General features: G+C 44.9%; 1 protein-coding gene across 1 annotated transcript; it reads left to right on the forward strand.

Annotated features, from left to right (window-relative positions):
• Positions 1 to 923: 923 nt before the first annotated feature.
• C4H16orf78 (chromosome 4 C16orf78 homolog) lies at positions 924 to 20718 on the forward strand. The gene is made up of 5 exons (XM_043897487.1): positions 924 to 1202; positions 5232 to 5363; positions 5870 to 6017; positions 17444 to 17696; positions 20422 to 20718. Exons 1-5 carry the CDS (start codon positions 1053 to 1055, stop codon positions 20567 to 20569), a joined length of 831 nt encoding a protein of 276 aa, XP_043753422.1. The 5' UTR covers positions 924 to 1052; the 3' UTR covers positions 20570 to 20718.
• Positions 20719 to 23323: the final 2605 nt, after the last annotated feature.

Consider the following 23323-nt stretch of genomic DNA (forward strand, 5'->3'; position numbering starts at 1 on the left):
GCACCATGCTGGCATATAGTAGGCATCTGATATCTATTCAATGAATATAAAAGTAATTAAGCCTATACAAATCTTCATTCTAATTAGAGCACATTGTGGAAAGCCTACCAAACTAAAAAGTTTAGATTTTTATATAAGCTGCAGGGAGCCACTGAAGGTTTTCGAGGAGATAGGTGAGTTGACCATTGTTTTAAGAAGATCGCTATGGAAATGGAGGTGGAGAGCCCACACTGGAGGCTGTGGCGGAATCCAGGAGATGGACAGTGACTAAAGAGGTGAAGGGGGAAACAGAACAGGCTCTATCTTGAAAGCAGGACTCCATCTAGGGCCAGACTGTGGACTTTGAGTTCTATGTCCAGTATCTATGGAAATGACATACCAACTGGAAAACGAGGCCCCCAGAAGCAAGAGCCCCAGGGCTCTCCATCGCCTAAAAGAATACCCTAATTATCTGTGTAACCGAATAGAACATATATTCTATTATGCTTACTGGGGTATGACCACAGGCCTATTGATAATTGTCCACTGTTAACTACCTAGGCTTAAGGCATATGATCATCGGTGAACTTTGATTGTATCTTTCTTTTTCCTTTGTTCAGACTAGTTTCAGGGAATCTTATACACTTAGAGTACATAAGGTTTTCACAAAAACTGGCCCAGGTCCTTGGCTAAGAGGAGACTCTGCCTTGGACCCGCCGGTGTAGTGAACTGCACTCCACTATCTGCATTGTCCTTCTGAGTGAGTTTGTTTCCCAGAACCCGTGGCTACAACAGAGGGACAGGATCCACGTGGGGAAACCAACAGCCTGCTCCACCCTGACCCCCACCGACAGCCTGGCAATGACCTCACAATCAGCCTCTGGACCTCTTACCCATGGAGGCCAGTATCCCCGGCTCTGCCCCAACACTGCCCTTTATGTTCACATGTATGCTCATGTCTAGAGGAGAACACCGCACCGTCTGAGTCATCCAGGACCCACAACCAGAGGCAGAGGGCCCAACAAAGCGGGCGTGTGCCACCTTCCCGCCCACGGCAGGACCGGGGCTCCAGGATGGCAGAGAAGTCAGAGGACTGGAGGCACTCCCTGCCCACGGAGAGGAAGCTCGTGTGGAGGACGGCCGAGGAGAGGCGGATGTCAGACCTCACGCGGGTGCTGGAGTGGATGGAGCGGAGGCAGGGAAAGAAGAAGCAAGCTCTCCAGGTGCGTACTGCCTCAGAAAACCTGCAAGGAGGGCTTCATTCAGGGCGACTGAAGCCTGATGGAATGGGGCGAGGGGCGGGTTTGCAGCACGGGGGTGAGCCCGTAGGAGGGTGCTGGAGGGCGTGGGGGAGGTTGTCCACGGGATCAAGCTGTCCTTGTTTGCTAACGATCCCGGATCCCCCGTGTAGTTAATCTCCTAGCCTGCCACAGAGACTGGGAGGGGGGGATGCTGTGTTCGCATTTCAAAGGTTGGCTCTCTGCCTGCTTGTGTGTCTGACTCTTGCGAGCCTGGACTGTAGCCCACCAGGCTCCTCTGTCCATGGAATTTTCCAGGCAAGAATACCGGAGTGGGTTGCCATGCCCTCCTTCAGGGGCTCTTCCTGACCCAGCATCTGGAGAAAAACATTCCTGGATCGTAAACCTGGGCAAGAGACTGGGAGAAGATTTATATTGCAAAGGGGCAGAAAAGGAATTTACAAGTGTAAATTTTCTAAAGAAATTGTTCTAGGAAAGGGGAGGTCAAGGGTCTACTGTCAGGAAGAATCCTGTCTAGTTTCACTGAGGTTTCACTTAATGAGAGACATTAAAGCTGTCTCTGTCAGCGTTTCAGAAGGGCTGAGGGACAATTGCTTCTAGGGTCTTGCTTATGTGTCCTTCCCATTGTCCCCAGGCACTTCCAGCCTTGTGATAGCCCCAGGGTCAGAGGGCATCTTCCATCTCCACTGTCCCCACTGTGACTCCTGATAACACAAAAACCTCAGACACTCAGTTGAGTCCAACTCTTTGGGACCCCACTGACCGTAGCCCGCCAGGCTCCTCTGTTCATGGGATTCTCTAGGCAAGAATGCTGGAGTGGGTTGCCATTCCCTCCTCCAGGGGATTTTCCTTAGCCAGGGATCAAACCTGTGTCTCTTCCATCTCCTGCATTGGCGGGCAGGTTCCTTACCACTAGCGCCACCTGGGAACCTCTTCCTTTCTATCCTTCATGAGAACTTAGTTTAACTGCCTGTCTTAGTCCATTTGGGCTGCTACAATCACATGCCATACACCAGGTGGCTCAGAAACAACAGAAATTTCTTTCTTCCCAACTGAGAGGTTGGGAAGTCCCAGACCTAGGTGCCAGCAGGTTTGATATCTGATGAAGACCTGCTTTGTGGTTCATAGATGGCTGCTTCTTGCTATGTTCCCGTAAAGAGGAAGAGACAGGAGTGCTCTCCAGGGCCTCTTTTCTAAGGTCCTAATCCCATTTATGAGGGCTCCACCCTCCTGACCTCACCACCTCCCGAAGGCCCCACCTCCCCAACATTATCACATTAGGAATTAGGATTTCAACGTGTGAATTTAGGGGGAGGGGGGCACACGAAACAGTCTGCAACACCACTTTTCTCTCTTTCTCCAGGAACGACCAGTTTTGCCCCAGTTTCCCTCAAGAGTTCCCCTTTGGTCCCCTCATCTACAGAAAATCAAGCCATACCCTTGGAAACTGGTCTCTTCAGCAGAGGAGGCCACCTGATCTTGACTCCCCTGGCCCCCAGAGAAAAAATGGATGAAAACGGCGTTACTAACAACAGTGATATCTTTTACTGAGCATTTGCTGTGTGCCAGGCCCTGCGCTTGGCATTGCAGTGAGTTGTCTGGTCAACTGCTCCCAGCAAGGCTTCAAGGCAGACATTGATCTTACCCACCAGCTAAAGGATAAGGAAGCTGAAATGAAGAGGAATAATTTGCTTGAGCTCACAGAGCTAGTGAGGGTCTAAGCCAGGGCACAGACTCAGACATACCCAGTTCCCCAGCTCATGGGCTATCAGGCCCACTCCCCCACACACCTTTGTCACCACCTGTCTTTGCCTGCTTCTCCCAGTTCACCGGCCCCTGCCTTTCAGGGGAGCTTCTGTTCTGGTTGTATGTTTATTTATCATTAGAGTCATTAACTGAGGGTGGCTCAGATAGTAAAGAATCTGCCCGTGATGTAGGACACCCAGGTTCAATCCCTGGGTTGGGAAGATCCCCTGGAGAAGGGAATGGCAACCCATTGCAATATTCTTGCCTGGGGAATCCCATGGATGGAGGAGCCTGGTGGGCTGCAGTCCACGGGATCGCAGAGAGTCAAACACGACTGAGCAGCTAACACACGATCAAAGTGATCTGGAGTGCTAGTTTCATCAGATACACGTAAACACATCTGGCAAACATATTTTACTCTAAGGAGTTAGTGATTTACCTACCCTACCAATTACCCCTCATTTCTGGGGGGAGGTGTTAGGGCTTGACTGCTGGGCTTCTCAGAACTCAGTTACAGGAATCTGACTCACTCCCTTGATGAATATACTTGATCCCGTCTCTTCCTGCTAAGCTTATATTCTAATAATGTTTTCACAGCTGTAGCTTCTATGTGGCTTTTCTTGTAAATAATTTTGGACCCAGAAAGGGAACAAATTTTCTTTCAAGATACAATTAAATCTTCAAGCATCGTTACCCTTTCCAGAAGCATTTGGATTTTGAAAGAAGCTCCTGAGAGAGAGGGTGATGCTTCCGTGGCAGGTCTTGGATGGCAGGTCTCGGATGGCAGGTGGCAGGGGACCCTTTAGTGAAGACAGTTGGGGGGGGCTGTCTGTGCCCTTGTCTCCCTTCTCCTGGCAGTCCAGGCTTTTCCCCACTTCAGCACTGTAACCTCTGGGTTATAGTCTACCCAGAGGGCTGTGCCCCTTGTGAACATTTGTCATAAAAGAAGACCCCTGAGATTTAAGGTCTCGGGCACAGGGGCCACCAAGTCAGTTTCTGTGGCTGTTTCCTGATGGATCTGTGGTACCAAATCAGTTCCACTCAGCTTCCTTCAAAAGAGGGGGCTGTAGCTACTCAGGCAGCTGTTGAAGAGAGGTTGAAGGTTGAGAGGGGAAAGGAGGGAGGTGGACCACTCTCGGAGTAACTGGCCTTAGTTTCTCTCTAATCAACTAGGAGTATCAGCCCTGGACCCAGCTTGCACCCCTTCTCCTACTAAGCCCCACAAAACCCTGAAGGTAACTAGTACCCACTCCTTAGATGGTCTTTGGACAGCTTCCTTCCACACACCCAGACTGGCTTATCAAAACCCTCCTTCCATTCACAGAGCGCTGCTAACAATCAGGGCGCGCTCAGCACTTCCCCACAGTAATTCATTATTTCCCACCGTAACCCTGTGAAGTAGCTTCTGCTACCATCCCCATCCTCAGATAAGGGAACTAAACCTCACACAGAGCCGTCCCTTGCTCAAGGTCACTCGGCCACTCAGCCAGAGAGCAGGATTGCAAGCCGGGCCGTCAGCCCTGGAGACCAGTCTCAGTCATCTCTGCACAACCCTCAGACCCCGCAGCAAACCCCAAGAGGAGATCCAGTCGGTTCAGTTTCCCTGCTATGCTCCAGCACCCCAAGTCTACCCATTAAGGATGGGCCTGGATGCACCTCTGTGGCCCCTCCCCTCCTGGGCCCCGATGAAACTTACTAATGAAACTTACTCTTTTACCGGGTCCTCCTGGTAGCTGTGAGCCAAGCATACATGCCTGGAATGGACTTGCTGCACTTACCTGGCCTTCCATTCTCACCAGACAGACAGGAGCATCCGGGGAAAGAGAAAGGCAGGAGGAGTTGTGATGACAGCTCCGGGAGGACAAGATGGGATGGGGGTTGGGTGAAGAGGGAAGGGAGCACGCTGGCTGGCCTCGAAGACTGGAGGTCATGTAGGGAAGTGGCAGCTAGCAAGGCCATGTGAGGGCTGGAAGGAATTCCTCCCAAGCTGGAGAGTGGAGGGTGGAGGGTGATAGGGAGCTAGTGATGGACTCTGAAGTGGAGAGGGACCGCCACGCCTGGCGTTGGAAGGTCGTATTTCGGGTAGTGCGATGAGGACACCAGCTGTGTCTGGAGGCAGAGGGGCCACAAGGGGGGACGGTAGGACAAGAGTAGGTGCTAAGGTTGGGTGGTCCTTCCCCCCTGTGGGGTGCAGGGCTGTCCTGGGCCCACTGAGGCGGCCACAGGGCTTTTCTCCCTGTTGTTCAGAAGAACAAGCCCACGGCAGGGATAGGCTTGGCAGAACCTGCGAAGGAAGAAAAGAAAACCAAAACTGCCCTAAAACGTCAGGGAGCCCGCCGCAGGAGCCAAGGGAACAAACAGGTGGCGTTCTCTGAGCAGGTGATTCACCCCACCTACCCCAGCCCCTCCACACGGAGGAGGGGGCACCCACTCTGCTCTTGCACGGAATTGGCTACTTTTTCTTTTAAATGTGGAGCTCTAAACTTCATCCCCGCCACACACTAGCACCCACATAGATCACCCACCCCCTCCAGCCAGCCAGCTCCCACCCAACGCACTGTGCAATCCCAGTGGGAAGACCTGTGGTAGGGCTCGTTCTTCCTGGGTACCACCTCCCTCCCCTAAACCACTCAGGAGTGCCATTGGAAAGGGGGGACAACCAGCGATGGCTGTGGTCTCCAGGGTCCCTCATGAGCTCTGGGGACAGAAGAGAGAAGTTGGTGAGCAGACACCAGTGTGCGTTCCTGTCCCAGGGACCCAGTACCTAGAGTCAGCCTCTCCTGGGGTCCCCCTCATCTGCCCTTCAGCCAACCCTTGAACTCGCTCACTGGGGGATGAAGGAAGCTGAGCCAGAACCCATTCTCTAGCCTATAACATCTCTCCAGATCTCCTCCCAGGCCTCAGGGCAAAACTCCAAGAAGGAGGACGAAACCTCTGCCCTGTACCGAAGGCTCTACAGAGTGGAAGCAAAAGGAAAACGCCTCAGCAGCCTGACCCCGAGCATCAACTCCAGGGACACACCCAGGATATCTGGTAAGGGAAGTACCTCGGTGCAGAATTGTCCTCGCCGTTGCCCTCCTATCAGAGGGGCCAAGAGATGGCACCGTCCTTAAGGCAGCACCATCTATGTCAACCTCACCTCTGTGGATGCAGGAACCCCCATGACTAGGGATCACAGCTTCAGGGGGTGTGACCTGGACAGGAGACAAGTGGGCGTCAAGCCTCAGCTGGCACCCGGGGGAGGGGGAGTTTCTTCTCAGGAAGCTAGTATCGTGTCCCCCTGGGTTCCTGAAGTCATTTTGGTGACATCACCCTCATGTCCAAATGATCTAACTAGTTTAGATACTGTGACAGTGTCAAGGCGCTGCAGAAGGTACCACAGCTGCTGGCCTGAAACCTACCAGGTGATGCTAGTACCCAAGAAGAAGTGGGCTTGGGCTATGCCAGATACTTATTGCTAAGACTGACTGTGTTTGAGTCCCAGCCCCACCAAAGGATAACAAACTCAGGGTTGTATAATCCCAAGCAAGTCACTCCATCTGTGGGGTCTAGTTTTCACATCCGCAAAATGCAACAATTACACAACCAGCCTCACAGTATAGTGTGGTATTTTAGTAAGTTGAGGCACAGACCACACTCCACCAGATGCAGAGTAGGTACTCAATAGATGTTAGCAAAGGGCTGCGTGCAAAGGGCTCAGTTGCTCAGTCGAGTCTGACTCTTTGTGACCCCATGCACTATAGCCCTCGATGCACCTTTGTCCATGGGATTCTCCAGGCAAGAATACTGGAGTGGGTTGCTATTTCCTACTCCAAGGAATCTTCCCAACCCAGGGATCAAACCCACATCTCCTGCACCTCCTTCACTGCAGGCAAATTCTTTACCACTGAGCCACCTGGAAGCATATGGTACTTCTCTGTAAACATTTTGCTGACATTCTCAAGTGGGCTGTGTTGGAATAACAGATGCATTTATTGCACCTGGCCTTTTGGGATGGAGGTATATGGTAAAAAAAAAAAAAAAAAATTCTGGACGGGATTTCCAATTAGCTCAAAGGAAGAGGGGCAAGAGGCTTGGAATAGGGGTTGCGAGTTCTCCTGTGTTGCCCCCCACTCTGCCCAACAAAAAAAAAAATCCTTATTTCTTTTTCATTTAATTCACCAGAGCCATTGTAACCAAATTGTGGTAACTTGCCAGTTAGACGTAAATATGATTGACTCTAAATGCAACACAAGATCCAGGACTGAATCCTAGACTAGTTATTCAGTGAAAGAATTGGTAAAATCCAGAAAAAAACTCTGTAACATGCCCATGTTAATATCTCATTCCTGGCTTATGTAAGATGTTAACGTTAGGGGGAGGATGTATAAGGAGCTGTCTGTAAGAGTTGTCTTTGCAACTCTTCTCTTCTATAAATCTAAAAGTATTCCAAAATAAAAAGTTTATTTTTAAAAAAATGGAAGGAGTTCAACTTATGCCCTATGGGAAGCCCCACCCCTTCCCCAAGTTTCTCGTTGTTCTCTGTGTCCTGGTCCTGCCGGGAGGCTGAGCATCTGTGGATCTCACTTCCAGGACTATTTCCTTCTCCCTGCTCTCTGCCAACCCAGACAGGGAACACATCCCTTCTCCCCAGACCTCTCACATGAAGCCATTGCTTGTCAGCAAACTTTACTGAAGGTTTGGGGCAACAGAGGTAAATAATTACATCACAGACTTACACGGCAAACATATTAGAAGTCTATTATGATGCCTCTCGTTCTTCAAAGTCCTTTGTCCCCTGCCATCAGGAGATTTCCCTGATGACTCTTATTTCCTGCTGGGGTGGTTTCCAGATGTTTTGCTCAACTCCAAGACTAGGACTAAGGTCAGACAAGCTAGGCACCCAGGACACAAAATTTAAGAAGGTGGTCTCTCTCAGGCGCCCACCTTGCCCTTTCATGAGCCTGAGAACAAACACCTCCTTTATTTTCGCCCCCTGAGTACCTTGTCTGTCTCACTCTAATCCTGGTTCTGCCCAGCTCTCCCTCTTCTTCTCTCTTTCCTCTCCCTTCTCCCCTATCCTCTGCCTTCTCTGCCCCACACATTCCCACTGCCTTCTTACCTCAAGGGATCACTTGGTTCCACTGTCTCGTTCCACACTCAATGTGGTCTGTAAAAAAAAAGCATTTTTTTCAATGTAGTCTGGAAAAAAAGATATTTTCCTAAACAAAGGCAGTTCCTTCCCTAAGAGAAACTTTCACACAAGTCGATTAATTTTTTCCATCTCACTGCACAAGGATGCCAACAGGGCAGGCTGACTTACCAGCCCTTGGGTCCTCTGCAGTGCCTCCTGCATCTATCTGCCCAGCCCTGTCCCCAACAAAGCCACCCTGTCAGAGAGCAGGCATCCCTCTCCGGATGTAATACAGCCAGTGGCCACTGGGGGTCAGCAGGTGCTCACGCAGACAATGGGCCGCTGTTCAGAGGCATCCAGCAACCACCTGGGCACCCACGTGTGGCACCAGGACTGAGTGGGCACTGCTGTGAAAGCTGTCAGGAGGCCTGAAATGACTGAGCAGGATCTGGCTTGGGAGTCAAGATCAAGACAAAGCAGCCTCTAGGAAGGGTGTAGAGGCAGTTAAGGGCTATGGCAAAAGTCTAAGAAGGATAAGTGTGGATCAAGAAAAAGCATTCTTTCAAAAACATTTTTTAAAAACGTTTTACTGTATATTGGAGTATAGCGGATTAACAATGTTGTCATAGTTTCAGACGGACAGCAAATGCACATGCAGGGATACAGGATACATATACAGGGGTTCAGCCATACAAGTACATGTATCCATGCTTCCCCAAACTCCCCTCCCACCCAGGCTACCACATAACATTGAGCAGAGTTCCCTGCGCTGTACCGTAGGTCCTTGTTAGTCTTCCATTTTAAAAACAGCAGTATGTACCTACCAATCCCAAACAAGGAGAAATACTCTAGCCAGAACATCTCTTACTAACCTCCCTCAGCCCCACTCAGCACCCAAATAATTGGCGTCCTTTTCAAGAACCAGCAGTTCTAACGCTTGTCCACCAATTCTATCTGTGTAGCTTCCTCTCCTGCACATCCTATTAGCAACTTAGAGAAGCCTGTGCAGATGTCTGCAGCTCTCCATACTGCTCTGCCCTGTAGATTCTAGCTAAATTGTCTCTTCTCTCTCCTCAACTCAGGGAAATGGCTAGACTCCTATCTAGGTTTTCTCTACCCATGCTGCAAACCTAAAGCATCTTCCAGCCATCAGCTGGGGCTCTTGTGGGACTCCCCCCTTCTGTTTCATTTTCTAAAGGATCACTGCCCTGTATTGCCAACGTCTGAAAAATGCCATTTCACCTATCAGGCCCCAATGTTTAATTGCTTGAGACAGAAAGATATATCTAGTTCCTGTTACCACACCTTGGCTGAAAACAGAAATCTCAGATTGGCCTTTCCAAAACACAGTCCTAATTGAATGCAATCACAAGTCATGGGAAAAGTTTATGAAGTTGGATCTAAATTCTTAAAAGGCGACTGTGGTTAAGGGCCACTAAAAGATGCTGGGAAAGCATTGGAACACACTTGCAAAGTAAATCTTGACGAAGTCTGAGCATCTAGGCTAAGAAAATGGAATTCATTTGGCTTTCTCTTCTTGCCCGCCTATGCTCAGAGCATTCTGTCAGTGCCAGGCAAGGGTGTATTCCTAATGCAAAGGGTTGGGGTGCAGTTACCCCCTCTGTCTCTGGGTGATTGTAGAGTCAACTCCTAGAGTCCCAAACATAGCTCACCAGAAGTCTAATGTATCTGTTCAGCCATGGACTCAGAAATATGGGAGGGTAGCCAGGACAGGCTCCCAGAAAAAGGCATTGATAACCGGGGTTCACGTTTTCCTGGCATCTTGGTCACATGACTTAATCTCTCTGATCTTCCACGTTCTTATTTGATCAATGGGTGTGATGTGGTTGTGAGACTGTAGTGCCCCCTCCCTAGAAAGCCTTTAGAAAACTGCCTGAAACATAAGTTACTCAATAAATGTTAGCCAATATGTCTAATTCTCATTACCATTCATTTTAGTACTCATTTTCCCTGCATGAGACCTGCTTTGATCCAGAAGAGGATCAAATGTCTCAAGAAAGTCCATGGCCCTTTCTCCAAGGGATTTCCATTTGTGTCAATAAAAATGTGTAACTCACAATTCTCCTGGAACATGGTACCAATTTCCACCATGCATAAACAGACTGCTGATGCCACCTGACCCCATCACTTTCTCAGGGGCCAGCTGTCAGTTTAGAAAGCTGTACTGGACACAAAGATCCCAGTTCAACCATGGACTCATTGTGAGACCTTGGGCAAGTCAGAGCCTCTCTCTAGGCCATTGTCCCTCCATTTATGTTATAGAAAGTCTAGACTGTCCCAGATGTATTCTGGTAAACTTTCTGCATTTTATGCATGAATTCTTGCAAGTTTACAAGAAGAACAACTTACTTACAAACAAAATGTCAGATTAGCATCAATCTAGAAATGACACTTAGAGACTATTGATTATTACAGGCTCACAATCCTATTCTTAGTCCATATATAAGTTACTGTTAGGGTGAATGAAAGATATTTGCAAAGTCAGAAATATTTAGGGAGTTTCTCAGCCATTTTTTCATTTATCTAAAGAAAATGCTCTAGAAGAGAGCAGAGACATCAAATTAGGAAATAGTTGGTTTAAAAATAAAAATCTTGATAGGCACTTAAAATCATGTTTTTTAGAAAGAATTAAAAAGGATAGGCAAAGAGATACACAAACAGATGAGGTGGATTTAATGCTAAAAGAAACAACAGGGTAAAAGAGAGAGATTTTAAAATGCTAGAGAGAGTAAATAATAACCATAAACCTACACACACCAAAAAATAGTAGTTAAATAAACATTTGGAAAGGCAAAATAAGTCTGACAAAAATAGTTACAGTAGGAGATTGCAATATACCTCTTTCAAGACAGATCAAATAGATAATTTCAGAAAGTGCCTAAAAGAATTTAACAACACAATTAACAAACCACAACTTTATATTTGAATAGAGAACACACATTTTTATATGGCCAAAGCATATTCACCAAAAGAAAACTTTAACATTCAAAACAGTAAAGATTTTAGGGCCAGTTACAGTCAATAATTAGAAATAAAATTAAAAGATAATCTCAACAAAGAGAAACACACTTCCAAAATACTATGATTTCAAAGATAAAAACTAATGGAAATAAGACTGTTTCATACCAAAATCTATGGGATGAAGGCAAAATTTATGCCTAGAAGAAAATTTACAGCAAAAACTGAAAGCAATGGCTCTTGGCTTTATAAAACAAATAAAAAAGTAATACTTTTTTAAAATTTAATGACATAGAAGAAATAACTAATATGAAAAAGAGAGTTCATCCATGCAATATCAACTAAGATGAATGAACACCCTCTTTCAAAAACACAAGAGAAGACCCTACACATGGACATCACCAGATGGTCGACACAGAAATCAGATTGATTATATTCTTTGCATCCAAAGATGGAGAAGCTCTATACAGCCAGCAAAAACAAGATCGGAAGCTGACTGTGGCTTGGATCATGAACTCTTTATTGCCAAATTCAGACTGAAATTGAAGAAAGTGGAGAAAACCACTAGACCATTCTGGTATGACCTAAATCAAATCCCTTATGACTATACAGTGGAAGTAAGAAATAGATTTAAGGGACTAGATCTGATAGAATGCCTGATGAACTATGGATGGAGGTTCGTGACATTGTACAGAAGACAGGAATCAAGACCATCCCCAAGAAAAAGAAATGCAAAAAAGCAAAATAGCTGTCTGACGAGGCCTTACAAATAGCTGTGAAAAGACGGGAAGTGAAAAGCAAAGGACAAAAGGAAAGATATTCCCATTTGAATGCAGAGTTCCAAAGAATAGCAAGGAGACATAAGAAAGCCTTTCTCAGTGATCAATACAAAGAAATAGAGGAAAACAATAGAATGGGAAAGACTAGAGATCTCTTCAAGAAAATTAGAGATACCAAGGGAATATTTCATGCAAAGATGGGCTCAATAAAGGACAGAAATGATAGGGACCTAACAGAAGCAGAAGATATTAAGAAGATGTGGCAAGAATACACAGAAGAACTGTACAAAAAAGATCTTCATGACCCAGATAATCACGATGGTATGATCACTCACCTAGAGCCAGACATCCTGAAATGTGAAGTCAAGTGAGCCTCAGGAAGCATCACTACGAACAAAGCTAGTGGATGTGATGGAATTCCAGTTGAGCTATTTCAAATCCTGAAAGATGACGCTGTGAAAGTGCTGCACTCAATATGCCAGCAAATTTGGAAAACTCAGCAGTGACCACAGGACTGGAAAAGGTCAGTTTTCATTCTAATCCCAAAGAAAGGCAATGCCAAATACACACCAAGGAAACTAGATCTGAAAGAGACACATGTACCCCAATGTTCATCGCAGCACTGTTTATAATTGCCAGGACATGGAAGCAACCTAGATGCCCATCAGCAGACGAATGGATAAGGAAGCTATGGTACATATACACCATGGAATATTACTCAGCCATTAAAAAGAATTCATTTGAATCAGTTCTAATGAGATGGATGAAACTGGAGCCCATTATACAGAGTGAAGTAAGCCAGAAAGATAAAGACCAATACAGTATACTAATGCACATATATGGAATTTAAAAAGATGGTAACGATAACCCTATATGCAAAACAAAAAGAGACACAGATGTACAGAACAGACTTTTAGACTCTGTGGGAGAAGGTAAGCGTGGGATGTTCTGAGAGAACAGCATTGAAACAAGTATACTATCAAGGGTGAAACAGATCACCAGCCCAGGCTGGATGCATGAGACAAGTGCTCAGGGCTGGTGCACTGGGAAGACCCAGAGGGATGGGATGGGGAGGGAGGCGGGAGGGGGGATTGGGATGGGGAACACATGTAAACCCATGGCTGATTCATGTCAATGTATGGCAAAAACCACTACAATATTGTAAAGTAATTAGCCTCCAACTAATAAAAATAAATGAAAAAAATTAAAAAATAATCAAAAAGAGAAAGAGAGAGGGGACATATGTATACCTATGGCAGATTTGTGTTGATGTATGGCAGAAACCAACACAACATTGACACAATTATCCCTTAATTAAAATAAATAAATTCTTAAAAAACTAAAAAAAAAAATTCTCCAAGCCAGGCTTCAGCAATACGTGAACCGTGAACTTCCAGATGTTCAGGTTGGTTTTAGAAAAGGCAGAGGAACCAGAGATCAAATTGCCAACATCTGCTGGAGCATCAAAAAAGCAAGAGAGTTCCAGAAAAACATCTATTTCTGCTTTATTGACTTGACTATGCCAAAGCCTTCGACTGTGTGGATCACAATAAACTGTGGAAAATTCTGAAAGAGATGGGGATACCAGACCACCTGACCTGCCTCTTGAGAAACCTGTATGCAGGTCAGGAAGCAACAGTTAGAACTGGACATGGAACAACAGACTGGTTCCAAATAGTAAAAGAAGTACATCAAGGCTGTATATTGTCACCCTGCTTATTTAACTTATATGCAGAGTACATCATAAGAAAAGTTGGGCTGGAGGAAGCACAAGCTGGAATCAAGATTGCCAGGAGAAATATCCATAACCTCAGATATGCAGATGACACCACCCTTATGGCAGAAAGTAAAGAAGAACTAAAGAGCCTCTTGATGAAAGTGAAAGAGGAGAGTGAAAAAGTTGGCTTAAAGCTCAACATTCAGAAAACTAAGATCATGGCATCCGGTCCCATCACTTCATGGCAGATAGATGGGGAAGCAGTGGAAACAGTGGCTGACTTTATTTTTCTGGGCTCCAAAATCACTGCAGATGGTGATTGCAGCCATGAAATTAAAAGACGCTTACTCCTTCAAAGGAAAGATAATACCAACTTAGACAGCATATTAAAAAGCAGAGACATTACTTTGCCAACAAGGTCCATCTAGTCAAGGCTATGGTTTTTCTAGTGCTCATGTATGGATGTGAGAGTTGGACTGTGAAGAAAGCTGAGCACCGAAGAATTGATGTTTTTGAACTGTGGTGTTGGAGAAGACTCTTGAGAGTCCCTTGGACTGCAAGGACATCCAGCCAGTCCATCCTAAGGAGATCAGTCCTGGGTGTTCATTGGAAGGACTGACGCTGAAGCTGAAACTCCAATCCTTTGGCCACCTGATGCGAAGAGCTGAGTCATTGGAAAAGAACCTGATGCTGGGAAAGATTGAGGGCAGGAGGAGAAGGAGATGACAGAGGATGAGATGGTTGGATGGCACCATCAACTCGATGGACATGGGTTTGGGTGGACTGCGGGAGTTGGTGATGGACAGGGGGGCCTGGCGTGCTGTGGTTCATGGGGTCACAGAGAGTCAGACACAACTGAGCGACTGAACTGAAGATGAATGAAATTCAAAATTAAAAGTAACTAAAAGGATAAGTCCAAAGCTAGCTTTTTAAAAAGACAAGTGACAAATAGTATGTATATCATGAGCCTCGTCAAAAGAAGAGTCAAAAATGTACAAGATTTTATATGAGAAAGGGTGCATAAGCAAAGGTACGAAATACTTTAAGTGAATTATAATAGAGTGTTGGAGAAGACTCTTGAGAGTCCCTTGGACATCAAGGAGATCCAACCAGGCCATGCTAAAGGAAATCGGTCCTGAATATTCATTGGAAGGACTGATGCTGATGCTTAAACTACCATACGTTGACCACCTGATGCAAAGAACTGACTCATCTGAAAAGACCCTGATGCTGGGAAAGATTGAAGGCTGGAGGAGAAGGGGTCAACAGAGGATGAGCTGGTTGGATGGCATCACCGATGCAATGGACATGAGTTTGAGTAAACTCCAGGAGTTGGTGATGGACAGGGAGGCCTGGCCTGCTGCAGTCCATGGGGCTGCAGAGAGCTGGACACGACTGAGTGGCTAAACTGAACTGAACTGAACTAAAAGCCAACATAAATGGATAATTTCTTCTCATACGATAAACTATCAAATGGACCTAATAAAGAGTGGAAAAATTGACTAGAGCAATTCCTGAGGTAAAAATTGGAAGATGGTAGACACCTTCCCACTAAAAAGGCACCAGGACAAATGGTTTCACACCAAGTTCTACCTAACATTAAAAATCAAATAATCCCAAGGTTACTTCAGCTATTTCAGGCTACATGAATATAGACATTTCTATTTTCTAATTTTCCTGGTTATGATTTTTAGATAAAGATCTGTAATTTAAAAGTGCACATTTCATTTTCAAATACATAGTTTTTAAGTATTTTTAATATTAATTTATCATTTTGGTATTCATTTCTCATTTAAATTCTTTCTTCTCTGTAATCACCCTCTGTGTTTTTTTCAGTTTTAACTTTATTGAGGCTTCCAATGGCTAAGTCAAAGATCTCTCTTGGTAAAGTGCAATATGACTATTGCACTTGAAAATATGTGGGTTATTTTTTAATATCTTTTGATATTGATATCTAACATAATTCCACAGTGACAAGAGAACAGATTCCGTATGATTCAGAATCAGTCATTCAGATCATGAAATTTTTGCATCTTGTTTTATGTCCCTGGATATGTATCAATTTATAGTCTCCTGGTTCATAGTCTATGGGAACTTGAATAGAATTTGTATCCTGTTGTTGTGTGAAAATTGTATAAATCTTAATTATGTTGAGTTGGTTCATAGTGCTTTTCAGGTCTACTATATCCTTCTACTTTTCTATCTGTTCACTCTATTAATTTTTGAGAGCTTGATACTGAAACTTCAACTAAATGTCTTAATTTATCTACTTAAAAAAAGAATTGTAATATATAGTGGAACCATATGTAACTTTGTTCTGTATTTTCCAAGTCTCCTGTAAGTGTGTTACTGTACTTACATAATTTAAAAATAAAAAAGAAAATATAGGTATTTCTGCATTAATTTGACAAGCCACCATACTGTATGATACAGGGAACCCAAAGCTGGTGCTCTGTGACAATCTAGAGGGGTGGGATGAGGAGGGAGGTGGGAGGGAAGTTTGGGTGGGGGAAAGCATATGTACACCTATGGCTGTTTCATGTTGCTGTATGGTGGAAACCATCACAACATTGTAATTATCCTCCACAGTAATTATCCTCCAATTAAAAATAAAATTTAAAAAATAAAATATTAGGCAAAAAGCAGACCAATCTCACAATAATATGGATGCAAAGCTATTTTTAAAATTTTAGCAAATAGACTTAATGTATGAAAATATGGCAAATATGTCCATGTATGAAATGAGTAATAAGCCATGACCAAGTAGGATTTATTATAGCAGCTTGCAAATGGTTAGGATATCAAGATATCTAATAACATAATTTATCAGTAAATTAAAGGAAGGCCATATGAGCGTATCAGTAGATGATAGAAAAGCAATAAACAACCAATCAATTATTGCTAATAAAAACCTTATGTAGACTAAGAGTAAAACTGCTGAATATTACAAAGCATTCTAAAAATTCTGGCACACATCATTCTAAATGATAGAATGTTAAATCACTTTATTAGAATCAGAAGCAAAATGAAACATATCTTCCTTCATCATCATTGACATTGTTTTGGAGAGTGTCAAATGCAACATGTCAAGAAGAGTACATAATTTTTACAAATATTAAGGGGAATATGTTTTCATTTTTCTCCTGATATGATTGTGTTTCTGCAAAACTCAAGAAATTCTAGGTTCCAAATGATACTATATGGTGTGGTTATTTGTGTACTAGAAAAATAAAAATTTTAACAGTAGTCTTTTCTCTATACCAGTCACACCAGTTAGAAATGGGAAGAAAATACTCTACTCATACAAGCAAAAGTCTGTAAAATACACAAGAGTATATTTAACAAGAAAATAACTAAGGTCGCCAGGCTCTAGTCCCACCAGTATTTCACTCAATACAAAGTCCACATTTGGGTAGCATCAGACCCTCACTATTTCATTTACGATATGTGTGCCTTTCTGCACACCATTCCTCCTGCCTGCAATACTTTTCTTCCTTTTTATCATGTGATAAACTGTTTGTCCTTTAAAATCCCAGTTCAAAGTTGATCTCCTCTGATACCTTCTCCTAAACCCCCTCTAGGCTACACTTCACGTTAGGTGAATTTTCTCTGGGGAAGGAGAGAATATTGAGAGAAGGAAATGAATGAAAAGTGAAAAAGGGAGCGAGTTACAGGCAAGGAGAAAGGAAGGAGGATAAGATGAATAGGGAGTAAACAAATGCTGAATGAGAACCAGCCAAGGTTTTGGAAAGACGTTAGATCTGGTGAGGTTTGAAGCCCATGCAGCCTTCCAGGCCCCATCCCCTTCCTGTCCACCTTACCACCACCCCGACCAGGATCTAACTCCCTGGTGACATCTGTCTAATTTCAGACTTAGACATCAAGGATGCAGTTGCTCAAGAGTCCACTCAGCGCCCAATGCCGTACCGTCGACAAAGCATCATAGAACCCATATTACAGGACACTGCCTTTGCCCAACGGAAGTCAACCCTCTTCAGAGAGTGGGGGAGCAAGATGCCTGATGCCTCTTATGAGCGAAAACTGAAAAGCCTCATGGAGAAGGGCACGGAGCCCAAGATGGAGATGGTGAAGATGTTGAAGCCGGAAGAGGTGCTGAGCTGCCGGTAAGCCGCCCTGCGCGGGTGGGGCTGGGTGCTTCCTGCAAGACTAGGCTCTGCTCACGCATGTCTGTGGTTAAGACACCTGGGCTGAGCCCAGAGCAAGGGAGGGTGGCTGCAGCTTGTGCTCTGCTTTGAGGCCCAAAGGGCCGAAGCCGGTGGGTCCACTAATGAACACGACATTTAGGTGCTGGTGTTTTGATGCCTTGCCTTAGGACACCTACATGCACAAGCTTCCCCAAAGTTCTATTTGTTTCACAAAAGAAAGCATGACTGTTACTCACAAAGGAAAGAATGAGTTGTTTGTGGCCTTTAATAGGAAGCTCCCCTAAGTTCCTTTATGCTGTGGTGTTGAATTGCTGGGATGGTAGCCACCATTCCCAGGGGTGACCTGCTGTCTGTTTGGGGTTTCAGACTCTAAAGTGACCATAAACAGAGTATGAAACCATTTGGCATGTATGCTCTTACCAAGGGGTCCCCCTTCTGGCTATTCTTTGTCCTAGTTACAAGACCCACTGGTTTTCAGCAACACCCAACAGCAGTGCTTCTGCCCCAATCTGAGCATCCCTCCCCAGCCTGATGTTACTCTTTACTGTAAACATCTATCTGACACGGTTCAGAAACTTCAGTAGAGTAGGAAATGGGACAACAGAATCAGGTAGTCATCTTTGTAGAGTTCACAGCAGCGAACTCACCTGCAGGTTTCAGACACCTGGCATCCACAGGCCCCATCACACAGTCCTGCTCTGCTGGCTGACTGGTTGGGGGATGGAATGGCCAACTGGCTGAAAGATGGGCAGCAAGCCTTGTTGACTAGAGGGGGTTTCTGGCTCTTGCCACTTCCACGGCTGAATGACTTGGACATGGCTTTCAGATTGAGAGCGTGGTTGTAACTGACTCTGGCCAAAGATAGTCTTCCTGGGCTCCATGGTGGGGAGAAAAGAGACTTGGACAGGGAAGAGGGAGAGAATATTTGGAGATGGCAAAAAACAAGCCATTAGAAAAACATCCAAGAGAAGGATGAAACTGTCCTTTGTGATCTTAGTGAGGGCGCATAGGTAGATGTGTGTGAGATCCTCCCCTCAGGGGCTGGGCTGGTCAGGGAGGGATGGGGTGGACTGCGGCTGGAGCCAAAGGTAGGACTGGTGGGAGCTGACTGTGAGAACAAGGAAGCTCTGGGCAGATCTTGAAAGAAAAGGGAAGTTCCTTGGTGGCCTACTGATTAGGATTCCAGGCTTTCACTGCTGAGGGTCTGGGCTCAGTCCCTAGTCAGGGAACTAAGATCCTGTGGGCCATGGGTACGGTCAAAAAAAAAAAAAGGAAAGAGAAAGGAGACCATTTCCAATGGACAGAAAACCCAGTTTCTACAATATACAACTCTTTCCCTATCATGTGTAGCAAAGTAACCAACCAGAAGGTGTCCTGAAAGCAGTCTGAGTCAGGGGCTTCCCTCCTTATCCTAAAGCTGAGAGCAAGGTCAAGGTTGATGGTGGGATAAGGGATATGATGGCAGAGATACTCTCTAAACCACATGGCAGGGATGGAATCAGTTCTATTCTTCAGTTAAAAGTCAGAACGGTGGGGCTTTAGCTAATATTTTAAAACCATGTTTTAATTTCAATTGTCTGAATACTGTTAAAAAGTACCCACCTATATTTCTACAACTTTCTCAGCCTTTATTTCCACTGTCCTGTATTTCCCCCAGCCCTTGGCCTCACTCAGATTAAACACACACGGCAGTGATAAGAGGCAACACCTAACAATTTGCATTCAGGTTTTTCCTCCCCTCTTGGCATAACGTCACTGCCGTATTGCACCTCCTTCTCGCAAATGATGTTTTAACATTAAGAAGATTTCTTGAAATTAATATTCCATTGTTTGCTTGACCATTCCTCTACCGATGGAGTTTACTGTTTTCTTACTGTCAATAACCCCAAAATAAATTCTTTTATTTATATAGATTTTCTTCCATTGACTTCTCGTCTTGGGATATGTTGAGGACCAGAGTGGAATTACTGGAATCAAAAATAATGAACTTGTTTGGGAGGACTTGGTGAAGAGGTGAATGAACTTGGTGGAGAGGCAACTTGTTTGGCATAAATGTTGCCAAATGATTTCCAAAAGAGTTATGCCATTTTTCTAGATTCCATATATATGTGTTAATATACGATATTTGATTTTCTCTTCTAGGAAAAAATGTTACTTATGAACCTATTGGAAGGGCAGGAATAGAGACACAGATGTAGAGAATGAACTTGTGGACACACTGGGGGAAGAAGAGGGTGGGACAATTTGAGAGAGTAGCATTTACATATATACACGATCATACGTAAACTAGATAGCTAATGGGAAACTGCTATAGAACACAGGGAGCTCATTTCAGTGCTCTGTGATGACCCAGATAGGTGGGATAGGGGTGGTTGGGTGGAAGGGAGGCTCAAGAGGGAGTGGGTATGTATATATTTACGGCTGATCCATGCTGTACAGCAGAAACCAACACAACAATGTAAAGCAATTATTCTACAATTAAAAACAAATTTTAAAGAGTTATGCCAGTAAAAACTCCCACCAAGTCTTTTATGAGACCTCTGTCAGCTCCAGAAATGTCTGGAGACCCAGTCCTTACAGAGGTCCCCACACCGACGCTGCTTAAATCTAAGCTCTTTTCAGTAAAGTTTGGAGCTGCGATGACTCCACCCTCAACTGATCTCTTTGGCCTTGTCTCACACAGATACCTGAGGTTATCCAAGAACAACATTCGAACCTTGCTCAAGCTGTGCAAGGATGCGGGAATGAACGTGGACATCCATCCCCACATGTTCGAAGGAGAGATAGACGCTAAAAAGGTGTTCAACCAAAACATCAGTGTGGCCCTCTAAATAGCCCCTCTCCCCAGCCACCTCGAGCTCACTCTGCTGTTGGATCCTCAACCACCAGATGCCACCCTCTGGTATACCGCACCTAGCCCTTTAGACCTGGGGCACCCGCTTTAGACAGTAGCAATTAGGAAACAAGGCTAGACTGCTTGGATCATTGTGTTGATGTAGTATTTTGTCCTTGTCATCCAAGTCAGAACCAATGCAGGAGAAACTATGGGTTTTCTCCCCATCTCCCAAAGAACACTCCCTAGAAAAGAAATCTTAGAAGTGAGAAATAGGAGTCCAAAGTCTCCAGTCTCTGTACAGAAAAAGTCTTAATGACCCAGATAAAACGATGGTGTGAGCACTCACCTAGAGCCAGACATCCTGGAGTGTGAATTCAAGTGGGCCTTAGGAAGCATTACTACAAAGTTAGTGGAGGTGATAGAATTCCAGCTGAGCTATTTCAAATCCTAAAAGATGATGCTGTTAAAGTGCTGCACTATATGCAAGCAAATTTGGAAAACTCAACAGTGGCTATAAGACTGGAAAAGGTCAGTTTTCATTCTAATCTCAAAGAAAGAGAATGCCAAAGAATGTTCAAACTACTGTACAATTGTGCTTATTTTACATACTAGCAAAGTAATGCTCAAAATTCTCCAAGCTAGGCTTTAACAGTACATGAACTGAGAACTTCCAGATGTTCAAGCTGGATTTAGAAAAGGCAGAGGAACTAGAGATCAAATTGCCAACACCAACTGAATCATAAAAAAAGCAAGAGAATTCCAGAAAAACATCGACTTCTGTTTTCATTGACTATGCTAAAGCCTTTGACTGTGTAGATCACACAAACTGTGGAAAATTCTTAAAGATATGGGAATAGCAGACCACCTTACCTGCCTTCTGAGAAACCTGTATGCAGGTCAAAAAGCAATAGTTAGGACTGGAACAACAGACTGTTTCAAATTGGGAAAGGAGTACATCAAGGTTGTATATATTCACCCTGCCTATTTAACTTATATGCAGAGTACATCATGAGAAACGCTGGGCTGGATGAATCACAACCTGGAATCAAGATTGCCAGGAGAAATATCAATAACCTCAGATATGCAGATGGCACCACCCTGAGGGCAGGAAGTGAAGAGAAACTAAAGAGCATCTTGATGAAGGTAAAAGAGGAGAGTGAAAAAGTTGGCTTAAAACTCAACATTCAAAAAACTAAGATCATGGCATCTGGTCCTATGACTTCATGGCAAATAGAGGAGGAAAAATGGAAACAGTGGCAAATTTTCTTTTCTTGGGCTCCAAAATCACTACAGAAAGTGACTGCAGCCATGAAATGAAAAGATGCTTGCTCCTTGGAAGAAAACCTATGACAAATCTGGTCAGCATGAATGATGACAAGCATTCATATAGTCAAAGCTATAGTTTTATCAGTAGTCATGTATGAATGTGAGAGCTGGACCATAAGGAAGGATGAGTGCCAAATAATTGGTGCTTTTGAACTGTGATGCTGGAGGAGACTCTTGAGAGTCCCTTGGACTGCAAAGAGACCAAACCAGTCAATCCTACAGGCAATCAACCCTGAATATTCTTTGTAAGGACTGATGCTAAAGCTCCAATACTTTGGCCACCTGATGTAAAGAGCTGACTCATTGGAAAATACCCTGATGCTGGGAAAGATTGAAGGCAGGAAGAGAAGGGGGTGACAGAGAATGAGGTCGTTGGATGGCATCAGCGATTCAATAGACATGAGTTTGAGCAAACTCTGAGAGATAGTGAAGGACGGGGAAGCCTGGCATGCTGCAGTCCATGAAGTTGCAAAGAATCAGGCACAGCTTAGTGGCTGAACAACAGCAAGAGTCTCCAGAGGGATTTCAGGGGCAATAACCTGGTAAGGGGCTGTTAGGGACACACACACCCCAGGTCTTGTCCAGCCATCCCCACCACCTCCCATGGGGGACATGACTCTGTGGGAAGCTGGTCCTCTGGTGTGCAGGGTGGAGAGTGGATTGGGAGAATGGAAGAGGGAGGACTCTGTTCAGGTAAACATGGATTACTCCAAGAAGTCACCTAGAGCAAGGAGCTGGCTCAGAGTCACACAGGCAAGAAGCCGCAGGGCTGGGGTGGAAGAGTGTCCTCGCTTCGTCTCCTGTTCTCCTGTGATGGAGCCTCTGGAGAATCCTGCAGGACGGTTCGGAGCCACTTCCTTCCCACCATGAAGCAAATGCCAGCTGACATCCCTGCAAGCATTTCGAGTAAGTTCAAATTCCAATGGCCCCACTGACTAGCTGTGTGACTTTGGCAAGTTACCTTCCCTTTCTGGGCCTTGGTTTCCTCATCTATCAAATGCGGCTAATGATAGAACCTGCCGAGGGAGGATCCTGAGAAGAGGAAACGAGAGTCTGTGTGTGAAGCGAAAGCACAGACAATGATACACAAGAGTTCAGTAAACCTGTGTGTTCCCGCAGTTCCTGGGGTGGATGAGGAGCAGCTTCAGACTTCCCAGCTCTGGCTCCCTCAGAAGGTGTCCTGAAAGCTGGGCCGATTGGTGTTGAGTCTAGAATGCTGACTCCAAATCCATGGCCTTTGTGGTATGTCCAAAAATTAAACGGTCCCTCAGCCCCCAGTGGCTAGTGCATACCCCCAGAGCATGACATGTGGCCACGCTCCAGATGGGCCTCACTAGCCAGGTTTTACTTTCTGCTTCCATATATGAAAAGGGCTTGGATCCCACCACACCCCTACACCATGTTTATTTATTGATTTATTTAA

Source organism: Cervus elaphus, chromosome 4, assembly GCF_910594005.1.
Source record: "Cervus elaphus chromosome 4, mCerEla1.1, whole genome shotgun sequence".
Classification (NCBI taxonomy): domain Eukaryota; kingdom Metazoa; phylum Chordata; class Mammalia; order Artiodactyla; family Cervidae; genus Cervus; species Cervus elaphus.